Source organism: Plasmodium sp. gorilla clade G2, assembly GCF_900097015.1.
Source record: "Plasmodium sp. gorilla clade G2 genome assembly, chromosome: 5".
Classification (NCBI taxonomy): domain Eukaryota; phylum Apicomplexa; class Aconoidasida; order Haemosporida; family Plasmodiidae; genus Plasmodium; species Plasmodium adleri (nom. inval.).
The window spans coordinates 849,028-867,396 of record NC_041697.1 but is presented as its reverse complement, the minus strand read 5'-3'; the positions used below and the strand labels follow the sequence as shown (position 1 = coordinate 867,396).

Here is an 18,369-nt window from a genome sequence, read left to right as displayed (position 1 = left end):
TATTTATGCTTATAATAATAATGTATATATAATATATATGAATATATTATATATATAATATATCATACCACTGAGAACAAGAAAAAAAAAAAAAAAAAAAAAGAAATATAATTATAAATATAAATACATTATGAAATAATATGAACATATGAATCCATTTTTTCATTTGTAAAAATGAACATTTTAATTTTTTTTTTTCTTTTTTTTCTATTGAAGGGAAAATATAATATGTAAGTATTTACATACATTTTATATATATGTGAATTATATATTTTTCATAGTACTGTTTTTAGTTATATATAAATATATATATATATATATATATAACATATATATATTAATATAAAAACGTGTAGAACAAATATTATATATTTACGTATGTTTTTTTTTTTTTTTTCTTATTGCATTTTCTTATTTATTTATTATTTTTTTTATTTTGAATAATACATTTATCCCTTCACAAAATGAAGAAAAATATACAATGTTTGAATATTTTTTATAAAACCAAATGGAGAAACATACACAACAGTAGTATTGTGAGGTCAAAAGAAAATATGAATCTTCAAAAAATATATACAGGAGAAAAACAAAATTTTAACAAAGTATCCTTTAAGAAAGAGAAAATAGAAGATGTGATTAAAGAAGTAAAGTTTGATTATTATTATTTTAATGAAGGGAAAAAAAATAAATACAAAGATATCCCATTAAATATATCTATAATTAATGAATCTGATTTCCCACCATTTAAGGCAGTTGATGAAAAACTTCATTTCTCAGTTTTAGAAAATGATTTGAAAATTATATCAACCAATAGAAACAATAGTGTGTGTTCGATAGGTAAAAGCGAAGCTATAAATATATATATATGTTTATATGTATATGTATATATGTATTTATATATGTTTATTTATTTATTTTATTTTTGTGGCAGGTTTGTATGTAAAGTGCGGTTCCAGGTACGAAGAAATAAACGACAAAGTAAATGAACAAGGTATGAGCGTAATGCTTGAGAATATGGCTTTTCATAGTACGGCACATTTATCTCATTTAAGAACTATAAAATCACTTGAAAAAATAGGAGCTACTGTTAGTTGTAATGCCTTTCGTGAGCATATGGTTTATAGTTGTGAATGTTTAAAAGAATATTTACCTATTGTTACTAATTTAATAATTGGTAATGTATTATTTCCAAGATTTTTATCATGGGAAATGAAAAACAATGTAAACCGTTTAAATTTAATGCGTGAGAAATTATTTGAAAATAATGAATTATATATAACCGAATTATTACATAATACAGCATGGTATAATAATACCTTAGGTAATAAATTATATGTATATGAATCTAGTATTGAAAATTATACATCAGAAAATTTAAGGAATTTTATGTTGAAACATTTCTCACCAAAAAATATGACATTGATAGGTGTTAATGTGGAACATGACGAACTAACCAAATGGACCTCTAGAGCTTTTCAAGATTATGTTCCTATACCTTATACAAATCAAAAAGAAATAACACCCAAATATACAGGTGGATTTATAAGTGTAGAAGATAAAAATGTGAAAAAAACAAATATTGCCATTGCTTATGAAACACAAGGTGGTTGGAAAAATTCTGATATGATTACCTTAACAGTATTACAAACATTAATGGGTGGTGGTGGCTCTTTTTCCACTGGAGGTCCTGGAAAGGGTATGTATTCAAGATTATTCTTAAATGTTTTAAATAGTTATAATTTTATTGAATCATGTATGGCCTTTAGTACTCAACATTCAGATACTGGTCTTTTTGGATTATATTTTACGGGAGACCCATCAAATACCTCTGATATAATAAAAGCTATGGCATTAGAATTTCAAAAAATGGATAGAGTTACTGATGAAGAACTTAATAGAGCAAAGAAAAGCTTAAAAAGCTTTATGTGGATGAGTTTAGAATATAAATCAATATTAATGGAAGATTTAGCTAGACAAATGATGATTTTAAATAGAATATTAACAGGAAAACAATTATCAGACGCTATCGATTCAATAACAAAAGAAGATATACAAAGAGTTGTTCATAATTTCTTGAAAACAAAACCAACAGTTGTTGTTTATGGAAATATCAATTATTCACCTCATTATGATGAAATATGTAACATATTAGCACACAAATGAAAATAAAAAACATTATAAAAAAAAAACAATCACATTAAAACATATTTGTACAAACCAAAACATGATAATATAATGTATATTTATTATATGTTATACATATAGATTATATATATATGATCATTAATTTTTGAAGAAAAAAAAAAATTTAAATAAACAAAATTATATATAACAAAATATTTAATTATTTTAAACATATTTATATTTACCTGGATATAATTATTATGTACAATTATTTAATAATGAACACATATATTTCATATATGTACTACATTTTTATATATACAAATATATTATTATCATTTCTTTTATTTATTATTTATTTTATTTATTTTATCTATTTATTTATTTTTTATTTATTTTTTTTTTTTTTTTGTGTAATTGTATTACTGTTTTATATTTTTATAAATCAATATATGTTACATGTGATACATATATATGTATGTATGTTAATTATTTAATATATATATATATATATTTTTTTTCCCCTATATACTATACATATATATTTTATCATTCATATTAAAATAACAAATGTTTGCAAATAAATACATATTTCATTATACCTATATATTTATAAAGGTCTATTTGTATAATTAAATATATATATATATATATATATATATATATATATTTTAAATAAAAGTTGTAACTACAAAATTATTAAAATAAATATTTTTTATATAATCACACAATTGGTAAAAACATTATAATATAATACTTATGAAAAATAAAATGAATATATACATAAAAAAAAAAAAAAAAAAATAATAATAATAAATAATAATAAATAAATAAATAAATATATATATATATATATATAAATAGGCAAGTATATTCATGTAAAATAAAATTCATATATTTAAAGATTTAGGAATGTGTCATGAAAACTATAATAAACGTATATATATTCTTTAAATATTTAAAATAATAAATTGAGAATATAATTTCTGGATTGTATCAATATGACGGACATGAGTTCATACTGTTCATATATTATATATGTTCGCGGATCATATAAATGGATAAATAAATATACATATATATATATATATATATATATATATATATATATATATATATATATATATATATACATATTTATTTATTTATATATATATATTTATTTTTTTTTTTATGATTTCCTTCATTTGGCTAATTTTACATATTTTTTATATATTCCATCTTGTGCTGATAATAATTCATCATGTGTTCCATGTGACTGAACAAAGGTTCCATTACGATCAGGGTTATTAAATACAACAATTTTGTCTGATCTTTTTATAGATGCAATTCTGTGGGCAATAGTAATAATAGTTTTATCAGCTTTATCTTTAATATCTACAATAGTTTTTTCAATTAATTTCTCAGAATTGGAATCAAGTGATGATGTTGCTTCATCTAATAATAATATTTTAGGTTCTCTTAATAAAGCTCTAGCTATAGCTATTCTTTGTTTTTGTCCACCTGATAAGCTTTTACCATATGGTCCAACATTTGTATCATATTTATTTGGTAATGATTCAATAAATTCATCTATAGCAGCAAATTTACTAACACGTTTGACATCTTCCAATGTTGCATCTTCTTTTCCAAATTTGATATTTTCATATATGGACATATTAAATAGCATGGGTTCTTGACTAACTATTGAAAATAAGTTTCTAAGATCTCTTAAGTTATAATCACATATATTAATATCATCTAATAATATTTCTCCATTGTTATTAAATACAGTATAATCTTCTTCTTGTCCAGATTGGTTAGTAAATTCATTTACATTTTTTAAGGCCAATGAATTATTATTATTTTGATAATCTTCAAGATTTGTCATATCATTTTTTAATATAATGTGATCATTTTTCAAATCATAAAATCTTAATAAGAGATTCATAAAAGTTGATTTTCCACTACCTGTTTCTCCAACTATTGCTGTAGTTTTTTTACTATCACAACTAAAAGATAAATTTTTATATATAGGTACATTTGGTCTTGATATATAACGGAAATTTACATCTTTAATATCAACTTTACCCTTGATTAAATTTTTATTTATTCTTATTCCACCATCATCTCTTACATCAATATTTGATTTTCTAATCATTAATGGATAATATTTCTCAAAAGATAATTTTGCATTTTCTGAATCTCCTTTTAAGGACATTAATTTTCCAGCATAACTACCAGTAAATATAAAAGTAAATAAGGATTTCATAAAATCATCAACTAAAATAGTACCTCTTTTGATTAAGAAGGATCCAAACCAATAAGCAAAACTATTAATAAACAACTGAGCGCTTTGACTGAATCCCCATAAGGCTGCATTTATGATAATTCTTCTCTTTTGTCCTTTACTTTTATAATCAATGGCTTTTTCTATCAAATTACAGAAATAATCTTCTAAACCATAATTAATAACAGTATGAATGTTGTAAAATGCTTCTTGTATTAAAAAGTTTGGATCTTTAAACATTTCATCATCTGAATTAAATGCAAAAACTCCATTTGACATATTTTCTTTTTTCTCAATTTCTTTACTTTTAGTTAATCTAGCTCTTACAGCAAATACACGCATATTAATAAAATATATGAATGTCAATACAGCTGCAACAATTGGACAAAAATAAAATGACATAACCATACTAACTAAAAAGAGCATTATGAAATGTGAAAAAATAACAATATTATTTACTAAACCAGTTTTTAATAAATGTACATCTCTATTAATATGTGAAGATAAAACACCTGGAGTATTTTTATCTTGATCAAAGAAACTAATTTCTTGATATAATATATTTTCAAATAATCTACGTTTCATAGTTTTTTCGACTTTTTCTCCTATTTTGTTATTATAATAGTTTTTGAGTGTTTCTGAAATGAACATAGCAATAGCAATAAGCAAAATATATAGAGAATATTTATTTGAATTATATTCTAGATTTGCAAAATCAAATAATGTAGATACATATCTAGCATATAATAAAGCAAATACAGGATATAATCCTCCAGCTACTAAAATACTAAAGAAAATTATAGTAACATCTTTTTTATATGAAAATATTTCTTTATAAATAATACGTAAATTGTTTGGTGCTTTCTTTTTTCTTCTAAACATTCTTTTAAAGAATGGAAGTTTCTCTTCTTTTTCATTTTCAGCTGTATTTTTAGAATTACGATTATTTGATAAATTTTCATTGTCATGTAAGGATGAACCATTTACATTATCTGCATCATTACCTGTATCTGAATCTTTATAAACGCTACTTTTATTATCTGATCCATTATCATTTCCATTATTTGATGATTTATTTGATGAAATCTTTTGGTTATTGATCATGAGGTAGTATATTCCATTTTTATTTTTCATAAGACTATCATGTGTTCCTTGTTCAACGATATAGCTACCATCATTATTAATTTTGTTATTATTATTATTGTTGTTATCATTATTATTATTACTATCATTATTATTATCATTATCATTATTATTTTCACCTTTTTCTCTATTTGATAAAACAAAAATTGTGTTGGCATATCTTATAGTACTTAATCTATGTGCTATAATAATTGTTATTCTATTTTCATTTCCTTTTAAATTATTAATTGTTTTTTGTACTAAATACTCAGATTTGTTATCTAAGGAAGATGTAGCTTCATCAAGAATTAGAATTTTTGGATTTCTCATTATTGCTCTTGCAATTGAAATTCTTTGTTTTTGTCCACCTGATAATTTGGATGCATTGGAACCTACTAGAGTATCATATTTATCTGGTAATGATGATACAAAATCATGTATAAGTACTTTTTTGGAAACATCAACAACATCTGAATCTTTAATAGATTGGTATTCTTTTTTCATTTCTAATAATTCATTTGATGTCATAGAACTATTAATTAAGGATAAATCTTTATTTTCATAAGTATCATTAGTATTTTCTTCATAAAAATTTTCCATAGCTTCTAAATCTTTTAAACTATATAAACTATATTTAATATTATTTTTAATTGAATTACTAAATAATAATGGATCTTGACTAACAACACCAATTTTTGATCTCCACCATTTCAAATTAATATCTTTTAAATTATGTGAATCATTTACAATAATATCTCCTTCAGTTGGATCATAAAGTCTTTCAATTAATTTTAGTATGGTTGATTTACCACAACCTGATTCTCCTACAAATGCATATGTTTTTCCTTCTTTTAAAGTAAAGTTTAAATCTTTATAAATTTCAACATCTTTTCTAGTATCATAATGAAATCGTACATTTTTAAATTCAATTTTTTTAATATTTGGTAAGGTTTCTCCATCATCATTATTTTCAACTAATGGTTTTCTATTTATTATTTCATAGAGACTATTTGTTGCTTCTAAAGCTTTCATATATTCAGTTATATTAGGTAAGATAATCGTTAACATAAACATACTAATAAGTACCCCTAACAAAATAGATATAACTGAAGCACCATTAAAATCATTTCCTGGGTATTGATTGGTTGCACTATTTATTATAATTCTTGTACCATACCAAAAACCAAATGCATAAGAAACTAAAATTAAACCATTAATTAAACCTATATGTAATGCTTCTACAAAATTAGCTTTTAAAATATATTTACTATAAAATGTTTCTGATAAATTAAATTTGTTTAATATAGTTTTTTCACCACAATAACTTGCAACTGTTCTTATTCCTATTAAAGCTTCTTCTATAATAGACATAGTATTGTTATTATATAACAATGAAGTCTTCTTATTTAATTTTACTTTCTTATTACATATGACACCACAAACATAAATTAAAGGAAAAATACATGTAATACATAAAGTCAAACGTGCATTTTTTACTAAGGACCAAATATATAAACCTAAAAATGAACTAGCATACGTAAAAATGGTTATAAATTTTGTACCAATTCCTGAACTAACTTGTTCTAAATAAAAATCTAAATCAGATCTTAATTTAGATCCTGGATTATTATCATGAAATTGTCCATCTTGATAAAAAACACTTCTTAAATATTCAAGTTTTAAGGTTTTTAATATTTTTGAAGTAATAACATCCATACAATAACTTGATATCATAGATAATATAAATTGAACTATACCTATTGATACTAATGATAATATTATAGGATTAATATTATCACCTAAATTCATGTTCTTTAATATTACACCAAATACTGATATAAAAAAAGGTAATGTTCCTCCTGATAATACAGCACATACAAATGATATATATAATAATTTTCTATGTTGTACAGGTAAACATTTAAACGGTAAAAAAAATGATATTTTCTCATTCTTTATTTTTCTAAATAATTCAGCGGTACTCTTTTTGTTCAACTCTTTTTCAACCTCTTCTTTGATACTGAGGTTACCATCTTTATTCTCTTTCTGATCTCTACCCATATTTCAACACAAAATGAAATAAAATATGAAAAATAAATAAATAAATAATTAATTAATTAATTTGTAACAAACAAAGTTATAATATTACAAACAAAATTTTAATCTTATAAACGAAATAAGCTATGTACACATATATTAATATATAAACATATATAAATAAACAATGTAGATATAATATATATATATATATATATATATTTATATTTACAAAATAACAAAAAAAAAAAAAGATAAATAAATATAAAATATAAATATAAAAAATATAAATAAATAAATAAAATAATATATATATATATATGTTATTATATTTATTATTAGATACAAAAATAGTTTTATTCAAAACAAAATTATAATATTAATAAAAAAATACTTCTATACAATTTACTTCTACTTTTTTTTTTTTTTTTTTTTTTTCTTTTTTATAATTTAACAAAAATATAATGTCATTTTTATATTTAATTATGTATATTTTTTCAATATGATATAAAACTGTATAAATATATATTATTTATTCTTCCATTTTTCTTTCTATATCCATGTTAAAATATATTTAATATATATATATATAAATATACATATATAAATATGCCTTTTAAAGGAATCAATAAAAATGAAAAATATAATAACAAAATAAATAAATATAATAATTATTTTATTCTTCCATTTTTTATTATTATTTTATGAATACACACATATATGAAAATATTATAATAACTATAAATATATAATAACCTTTAATATTAATATTATTTTATTTTATACATCTATATAACATATATATATATATATATATATATATATGTATATTATATTTCATGTATATACTTATATTATTATATAATTTTTTCTATGAAATCATAAAAAAAAAAAAAAAAAAAAATAGCTCACATACGTATTTATTATTTATAAGAATATTATGTAATATAAATGTACTCCAAAAAAAAAAAAAAAAATAATAAAATATATTATATATATATATACGATTTTATATTATACTTATGTTATTTTATATAACAAAATATAATACAAAATATTATAAATATGCTTTTATATTTTATATGTAGAATATAAAAAAATAAATATACATGTATATATATAATTTGATTTATATTATAATGGAAAGTGCAAAATGGAATATAGATATAGGCTTTTTTACTAATATATATATATATATATATATATATATATATATATAATGTAGTAAAATATACATTTATATTTATTACTCAAATATATTTAAAAATATATATATATTAATTATGTATATATATTTAACATAAACTACAGCGCATTTTTATATTTTTCTAATTTTTTTTTGCTCAAGATATTTATAGGATATTTGAGAAAAAAATCCTATATATAAAAAAATAATATACTATATATATATATATAAATAATATATATTATATAGCATTAATATAGAACTTTATTGTTTTATATTATTATTGTAAAAAACATTGTATAATAATATATTTATATATATATATATATATAATATATATATATATATATTTATATATATATAATTCTTCCGAACAAACAAAAAGAAAAAAAAAAGGTTCTTCTGTTTTTTCCTTTTAAATATTGTTCTAAATTAATTATATTATATATAAATATATTTTTTTTTTCGTTTTGTCATTAAAAAATTTTATTTTTTGATAAAATAATATAATATATATAATTCCTATAAAATATATATTATATTTTAAAAAAAATATATAAAATACAAATATATTTTTTATTTTTTTCTATTAAAAAAAAATATATTAAAACTTATAATTAAAATATATGAATATTAAAATTAAAAAAAATATATATTATATATACATAATCTATATATATAATAAATATTTTTTTTTTTTTTTTTTTTTTTTTTTTGTTGATAAAATATATATATAAATATAATATAATATTATATATATGATACATGAACCTAATGTTTAATATATACGTTGTATTTTTATTATTATATTATTATAATATTAATATATAAAAAAAAATCTTATGATAATTAGAAAAATAAAAATTTAATTATATTTATATATATATATATAAAATAATAATATTTTGTAGAAAAGATTCATAAATAAATATATAGGTAGAAATTTTGTACAAAAAAATTTTAAATAAAATATAAATATATGAAAATCTCATGTATATATTATAATATATATATATATATATATATATATATATATATAATATATATAATATATATATTATTTATTGCGAATATCTTTTATATAGGAATAATACCTTTTTATTCTTGTTTTTGTTTATTATTTTTATTAAAAAATAAAACTGAAATTATAAAAAAAAAAAATAATAATAATATATATAACGTTATAAAATATATATGTATAATAAATGAATTATTACTGATATATTTTATATGCGCGCATATTTTAGTTATATATGAATTTTATATAAATATAACAAGTTAATAATAAAAAAAAATTACATATTTATTTTAATTTAAAAAAAATTTATTAAATAAATATTGAGAAAAAACATATTTATTTATATTTTATAAAATATATAATAATATATATAATATTAAATTCATCCATTTTTTTATTGATTTATAGGAATACAAAAATAAATAATTATATATATTTTTTACTATATACATTTTAAATAAATTTATTAAATTTTCTTTAAATAATGTTCTTTATTTTATTTTATATATATTTTAGAAATTAAAAATATATATAAAAGGTAAAAAAAATCATATATATTTAAAAGAAATTCCTTGAAAGAATCCTATATTTTTCCTATATATTATATTGTTATTATTCCATTGAAAAAATGTATCTTTTTTCTTTTATATATTTTTTTAATATAAATAATATAAAAATATGAATATTAAAGTAAACGCATGCATATTATAAGAATATAATATCAATAATAATCTTTGAAACTTTATAATAAATGTTGTTTCTTTTTTTTTTTTTTTGCCACCACTTTTTTTTATAAATTTATATATAAATAAATATTAAAAAGAAAATAAATATCTTTTTTATATTATAATCGAAATATGTTTTTTTTTTTTCTATCATTATATAAATTTCCAATTATTTTAACGAATTATATAATAGAAAAAGAAAAAAAAAAAAAAAAAAAAATTTAAATAAAATGAAACTGATATTATTATTTGTGCTATCATTGAATTTGGTGTTTATTTTATATTATTCTTTTTAAGTATAACCATAAAGTTATAACTTTATACCGATTCTATTATATATATATATATATATATATATATATATATATATATATCTTTCATATATTTTTGGGAAGACATTTATTTTAACATATTCAATTTGAATTATAAAAACGTTCAATACATTTATTACAGGGTAAATATTTTCCTTTTTTCTTTTTCTTTATTTTTCTTTCTTTTTAATTTCTTAAAATATTAGTTATTTGTGTTTTGTTCTATCTCATTTTATTAATTGAAAGGGTTTATATGTTACTTTAAAAAAAAAAAAAAATATATATATATAATAAAATAATAATAATAAATAATACACCATGTAATATAATACATGTATATTTAAAGTATAATACATTATTAATATAAACAAACATAATTTTATTTATATGTGTACATATAAATCAAGTTGAGAATAAATGAAAATATCTAATTTAATTTAAACATTATAGAAATAGAAAAAATCAAAATGTACTTTCATTATACTATATCATAAGAGAAAAAAAAAAAAAAAAATACACTCATGAAAATTTTATAAACTTTTATGTATATATTTTAATTCGATATAAAAATATGTGCATCGTTATAAATATTTCAATGAAAAAATAAAAAAATATATAAAATAATATAAGTATTAATGCAAAATAAATATGTAGTGTCTTATAATTAAAGCAATAGGAGTTTCATTAATTACATAAAAAAAAAAATATATATATATATAATAAATAATAAAATGATAATTAAACATAAATACATACATATCTACCTACCTATAGATATATATAATAAATTGATGTTATAATTTTTTTGGATTTAAAACACATAAACAATATAGTAGATAAAATATTTTACATAATTTTCATACCTATATGTATATTTATATATATATATATATTACATAAATATTTACTCATATTTATGTTAATAATTATTCTTTAATCATTATAACATTGTTGATAAAAACTAACGTCCGATAAAATATTTTGGACTTGTGGTTTTAATAATTCAATTAATATTAAACATAAGGATTTTCTTATAAATTGCCCACAGTTTAAACAAGTAGATTCAATAAATATTTTATTTGAGGGTATTGTCTCTTTAATATATTGATAACATGAAACACATGTTTGTAATTCCTTATTAAACAAATCATCATTACTACTTGTTTCATCATCGTTTTCATATATTTTATTATGATTATTGTCATGTACTATATTTTTTTCATTCCCTACAAAATAAATAGAACTATTATTATTTGAAAATAAAATATTTCCCATCTTTTCCTTTTCATATGTTAATATAGGTTCCATGATATGTCTTCTTTCTACATATGATATATCCATTGGTTCAAAAAGAGCTGTTCTATGATATAACCAATTATATTTATTATTATAATGTTCCATGATTTTGTCATATGTAGGATAATGATTAGTGTTATATGTATTTACTTTGGGTATACAAGGAATATAGTGATATATTAAATGCTGTTCATCTACTTGTTCATTTTTTTTATTAATAGGAAAATTTATATACTTATCATTTCTTCCCTTTCCCTTTTCTTTACTCTTTTCAACTTCTCTTTCTTCTTTTTCACAATTATAATAATCATCCATATAATATTCATTTTTTTTTTTCTTTAAATCATTCATCTTTTTAAATGAACAAACATGTAAATCTTCATTCCATATATTACATTCTTCTTCTCTATATATATCATCTCTTGCTACGTTATCATTTCGTAAATTAGTACTAATTCCTCTTGACCTCTTATTATGTGAATACATATCATAATATGTATTTGTCTCATTATTAATGTATTTACTATTAGATACATATATATCTTTCTCTTTCAAATTATATTTAGCTTTATATTTTTCATCATTATATTTTAAACATGTTTCATTATAATTACTTTCGTCTGAATTCTTTTCATCTTCGTTCCCTTCAATATCATCACTCTCTTTATTATTTCTCTCATAACTACATGTTCGATGAGTAAACTTGTCATTAAAAAATTCCCCATCATACGAACAAGTTTTTCGTAAATTCAAGTTTTCACTTAATGTATTTCTATCTTTTATGCTATTGTGGGTACTGTCATATAAATAATTATTTTCTTCATAATAATTAAAATCATCATCACACTTATGATCATAATCAATCTCTCCATGGTTATCATCTAATGTGTTGTCTTTAATATAATCATTATTATTTTTATTATTATGTGTATCATTACACTTATAGTTGCTTTGTATATCATGCATCCATTTATGAACATTTATATTATGCGCCTTCCTATTTATATTATTATCATTCAACATATTATCATCTTCCATATCCATATCCTTTATATCGTTGTTAAGAGTCATCTGAATATTTTTACCCCCCAAAAATGAACAGTGTTCTGAAAAATCTTTTTTATCTCTTTGATAATTTCTATATGGTATTATCATTATATTGGATATATCAGATAAAGAATGTTCATATATATAATTATTATTATTATTATTGTTATAGTGGTTGTTATTTGTAGTAGTTGCAGTAGATATAGTACCTTCATAATTACTACCATGTTTCATATTCTTATAATAGCAATAATAAGTATTGTTATAACTAATATTATTATTATTATTACTATTGTTATTATTCATATATCTATTTGTGATATCATTTATGTTATTATAGCAATGATAATTACTATAATAATTATTCATCTCATTTGTATTATTATATACATATTTATTCATACCAATATTATTATAATTGTTTAAATTAACAATATTGTTATTATTGTTGTTATCATTGTTATCGTTGTTGTTTGAGATGTTTTCATTGTTTGATGAATACCTTTTAACTTTATCATTATTATTATTATTACTATTACTATTATTATTATATTTTATAGGATAGTACACCATAGACCCATTATTCATACCTTTATTTATATCAAAAATATTTCCATTCTTATTATTAAAATCATTTTCATTTATCATACTGTTTTCATCATCGTTTTGTCTAATATTATCAATCTTGGTGTTCAAAAATTTCCTATTTTTATAAACATTCTTGTTATATTCGTGATTATTTTTTTTCTTTTGATAATTATAAGAATGATTATTATCCTTTCCACGAAAATTATTATCATATTCATTATCATCATTATTATTAAAATTATACCTACTGTTTTCATTTAATTTAATGTAATAAATAGAACGCTTATATACTCCTTCGTTATTAAAATATTTTCTATCATAATCAACATTTCTATGATATTTTGTAGTATGGTTCATTTTATCATCATATGTTATATACGATTTAACATCTCCGTTACCACTAATAACATCACATTCTTCTTCTTGTCTATTCATAATATCTTCGTTAGAATTATTATTGCTTAATACATTATCTTTCATTTTGCTATTATTTTCATTACACTCATTTTTTTCATCTTCTAATTCTGCACCACTTAAGGATAAACAAGTATTTCTAATAAACTTTTCACTTTGTAAATTTTCATTAGATTCATCATCTACTATATTATCACATTTATATTGCATGTTAATATGAGTACCCTTTTCTTCTTCCTTAAAACATTTTATCTTTTCTTTTTCTTCACTTATATTTGCCTGAATATTTTTGTTCTTGTATTTGTCATCTTCTCCTCTTAATTCTATTTCATCTTTTGCTAACTCATCATCATTTATATAATATATACATTTTATATCATCATCGTGACTTTCCCCTTTTAATTTATGTATACCGTTTTTTTCGGCTTTTTCTTCTTTATCTTCTTCTTTTAAATCATTTGAGCAATCACTTTTTGATCGATACCTTTCTTCATCTCCTGACGATTCGGCATTGTTTTTTGATATGAAACAACAAGTATCCTTTGTACTAATAGACATAAATTTACATGAATTATTATAATAATCATCTCTTTTCTTATTATTTTTACTTGTGTTACACATGTTTAACATATCATCTTCTTCATTTACATCTGAAAGGTTTTCCTCTTCCCCTGATACTTTTAGATCAACAATCAATTCATTTTCTTCTCCTGTTGGTAATTTCTCTCTTCTATTTTCATTTAAAGAGCCACTTTCTGATGAATGAAAATTATTCATAATCTCTTTATCAATTATCTCTTTCTTAGTATCCATATCATTATGGTTCATTTTGGATCCCCATATAAACGTCACATTCATATTATTTGTTGGTCTTCTCTTTAATTCTTTATAACCATGTGCATGTCTACAATTTTTATCGGCTTTACAATAACCATTAAGGAAAAATTTACATAAAGTTGTTTTATAAAATTCGTCTGTCGATCTAAGTTCTTCCACATGATGAGCAAAATTACATTCCTTCTTTGATTTAAAACACATATTTTTTATAAAATTTCGACACATGGCTGTTTTATATAAATTAGGTATAGGTTTCAGCTCACTTTTATCATGCGCATATGGACACATATTGTTTGAAAATCTTTTACATTTTTCTTTAGTGTTCATATATGGACACATTTTTGTTTTACAAAATTGTACATTTAAAGCACTCTTAAAGTCATAATTTGATTCTCTAATTGTATTGTAATGATTAATATCCATTCCTTTCTCTTTTAATTTTGATGGATAATTGGATCCCGTTTTCAAAAAAGAATTTCCATAATCATTTTCTAAAATATCTTGATTAGTGCTAGATCTGAATATCTTCATACCTTCCTTTTTCTCATATGGAATATGTCGGTTAAATGATTTACTCTTAAACATTATATTCTGTTTTGTCTCCATATTATTATAAGTGTTAATTATATAATTTTTATGATTATTATTGTACGGGTATTTATTTATTTCGTTTCTTCTCAAAGGCTCTATCCCATCATTATTACCAGAACTATTATTATTATTGTCATTATTGTTGTTATTATTATTATTATTATTATTATAATCATTATTAATATCACTATTGTTAGTGATAGTGTCATAAAGGACATCCCTTTCTTCATTCTTTTTCATAATATTATCATCCTCATCATAATCCCTGATCATATTATTCTCTTCCATGTTATTAACATTTTTACTATTGTTTCTTTCTTTGTAACTGCTTCGATGCCTTTGAAAAAATGAATAAGTACGCTTTTCTTGATCATATTTTCTTTTACTATTTTTATTTACATAAGTGGGAGAAAATTCAGTCCTTCCTTGCTTTGATAACATCTTGCCAAATGTAGTTATATCCTTTTTATCATGTGTGTCTTTTAAAGAATCCACTATATTCAAATTGGAACAAATGGAATAGGTATTATTAAATGATTCTATCTTATTATCTTTATAATTTCCTAAGGTGCTGTTTTTTACACTTGGATTTTTTGTTTCTCTTTCACTTATAAATTCAAATGTATAATGTTCTTCTGAAACTATTTTATTTTCTTTTTCTTCATACCATGAATTATTTAATTCACCTTTCTCTTTTGTCATATTATTTGAAAATATCATATGCTTAACTTTTGTAGTATCTATAAAAATGTCGTGTACTGCATTAAAATTGTCAACAATTTTACAATCAGTACAATCATATACTTAATGCTGTTTTTTTTCTTGATATTTTCGGTTAGTTCTAAAATCTTCAATATTTATAAACTTATCACATATAGACAAAATAATTAAAATTGTATTTATGGATATTATTGAGTTCAATAAATTTGATTTTTCATATAATTTATGTGATTATTTATTTTCACATATTATTCCATATGGGTACATAGTATTCTTATAATTTCCGTTATAAGATGAAAAAGCACACTCAATTATATATATATATATATATATATATATATATATATAGATATTATATATATTTCTTTATTCTATGAAATAAATATCATATAATAATACACCAATACAAAATATGGTATCATGAATAATAAAATAAATGTTATAATGGAGAGTAATTGTGTTAAAATGATTTTTTTTTTTTTTTTTCAATAATACATATATAATATGCTTATCTTATTATACAGTACAAACATGTATGTAATATAGATAAATAAATAAATATATATATATATATATAATTATATCTACTTGGTAACATAATTCAATGGATTATATATACACATTTTAAGTGAATTCTTATTTATTCTTAATTATATTTTTATTATCCAACTTATATAACTACTTTTCCAAGAAAAAACAAATAAAAAAATAAAAAAAAAAAATAAAAAAAAAAAAGAAAAACTCTATATACTTATATAGACATTTTTTCTTTCTAATTTTATTCATACTCCTTTTTATTTTTTTTTTTTATAATCAGACAAAAAAATGCAAATATTTTCATATTCATTTATACATTAATAATTCAAAAATATATAAAATAATAAATATATTTTTATGCAAGCACTACATATTTGATGAATAAATCAATTTATTCTCATTTCAATTTTTTTTTTTTTTTTTTTTTTTAAATTTGTACACAACCAACAATATAAAAATTGACAATCATGTATTAAATATATAAAACGATGAAAAAATATATATAAATTATAAAATAATAAGAATAATGTTCAGAATAATGTGCAAGATTTTTTTGTACATATATATATATATTATTTGTTGTTGTAGAAAAAAAAAAATAATAATAAATAAATATAAATTAATTCAGTACTAATAAAAAATGTTACATATATTTGCACATTTCTATTTTTTTTTTTTTTGTTCTTTAATTTTATATTTTCATCACTGTTTATTATATATATATATATATATCATTGTCTTATTAATTTCAATAAATCCATGTATATGTGTATGTATATATATATATATATATTTAAGTCGCGCGTGCGTGTAACTAAGTTTATATATTAATTAGCTGGCTTGGCAAAAATAAATAAAAAAAAAAAAATATATATATATATATAAATTTAAACTATAAACATTATGTATGAATCCTCATATAATTACTATTTATATGGGCATAACTATATAACATATAATATTATTTGTATATATTTATATCTTCTATATGAATATATCACATTAAGAACATCTTATGAATACTATATTATATATTTATATAACATAATTATAATAAAAGGAAATGAAAAAATAAAATGAGTATAGAAATATAAGAATATATACATATATACTAAATTAAATGAAATAAGCATATATAAATGAATAATATTATCATTACATACATATACTAAATTTAAAAATATATATTATAATATACTATCTTGTTTTATTTTCATTCATGTATTATATAATAGATACCACCTATTTAATTCTCATTTTCATAAACGTTTTTTCCATTCATAGTTGTTATTATATTTTTACTTTGATTATATGTAATTAGATATTAAGAACTTAAAAAAAAATAAAAAGAATGAAAGAAAGAGAAAAAACGAAGGAATGTAATGGAAACATCATCATAAATTTTATTTTATTATATATATATATATATATTTGTAAATAATATATATATGCATAAGATTGAAAACTTTTTATTTTTTATGATTTTTCAAGGAATTATAAATGATTAAAGTATATCTTTATATTACAGATTTTTTTTTTTTTTTCTT

The 18,369-nt window shown here is 19.5% G+C and overlaps 3 protein-coding genes across 3 annotated transcripts; 1 reads left to right on the top strand and 2 right to left on the bottom strand.

Moving 5' to 3' along the window:
- Positions 1-464: 464 nt before the first annotated feature.
- PADL01_0522100 (mitochondrial processing peptidase alpha subunit, putative) lies at positions 465-2,163 on the top strand (the record flags this gene model as incomplete). Its single annotated transcript, XM_028685592.1, has 2 exons — positions 465-837; positions 932-2,163. The coding sequence occupies 2 exons, from the start codon at positions 465-467 to the stop codon at positions 2,161-2,163; spliced, it is 1,605 nt and encodes a 534-aa protein (XP_028537075.1).
- A 1,144-nt stretch (positions 2,164-3,307) lies between these two features.
- PADL01_0522000 (multidrug resistance protein) lies at positions 3,308-7,576 on the bottom strand (the record flags this gene model as incomplete). Its single annotated transcript, XM_028685590.1, has 1 exon — positions 3,308-7,576. One exon carries the CDS (start codon positions 7,574-7,576, stop codon positions 3,308-3,310), a length of 4,269 nt encoding a protein of 1,422 aa, XP_028537074.1.
- Positions 7,577-11,725: 4,149 nt separating this feature from the next.
- Positions 11,726-16,267, bottom strand: PADL01_0521900 (zinc finger protein, putative; the record flags this gene model as incomplete). The annotated part of the gene is made up of 1 exon (XM_028685589.1): positions 11,726-16,267. The coding sequence occupies one exon, from the start codon at positions 16,265-16,267 to the stop codon at positions 11,726-11,728; it is 4,542 nt and encodes a 1,513-aa protein (XP_028537073.1).
- Between the last annotated feature and the right edge of the window lie 2,102 nt (positions 16,268-18,369).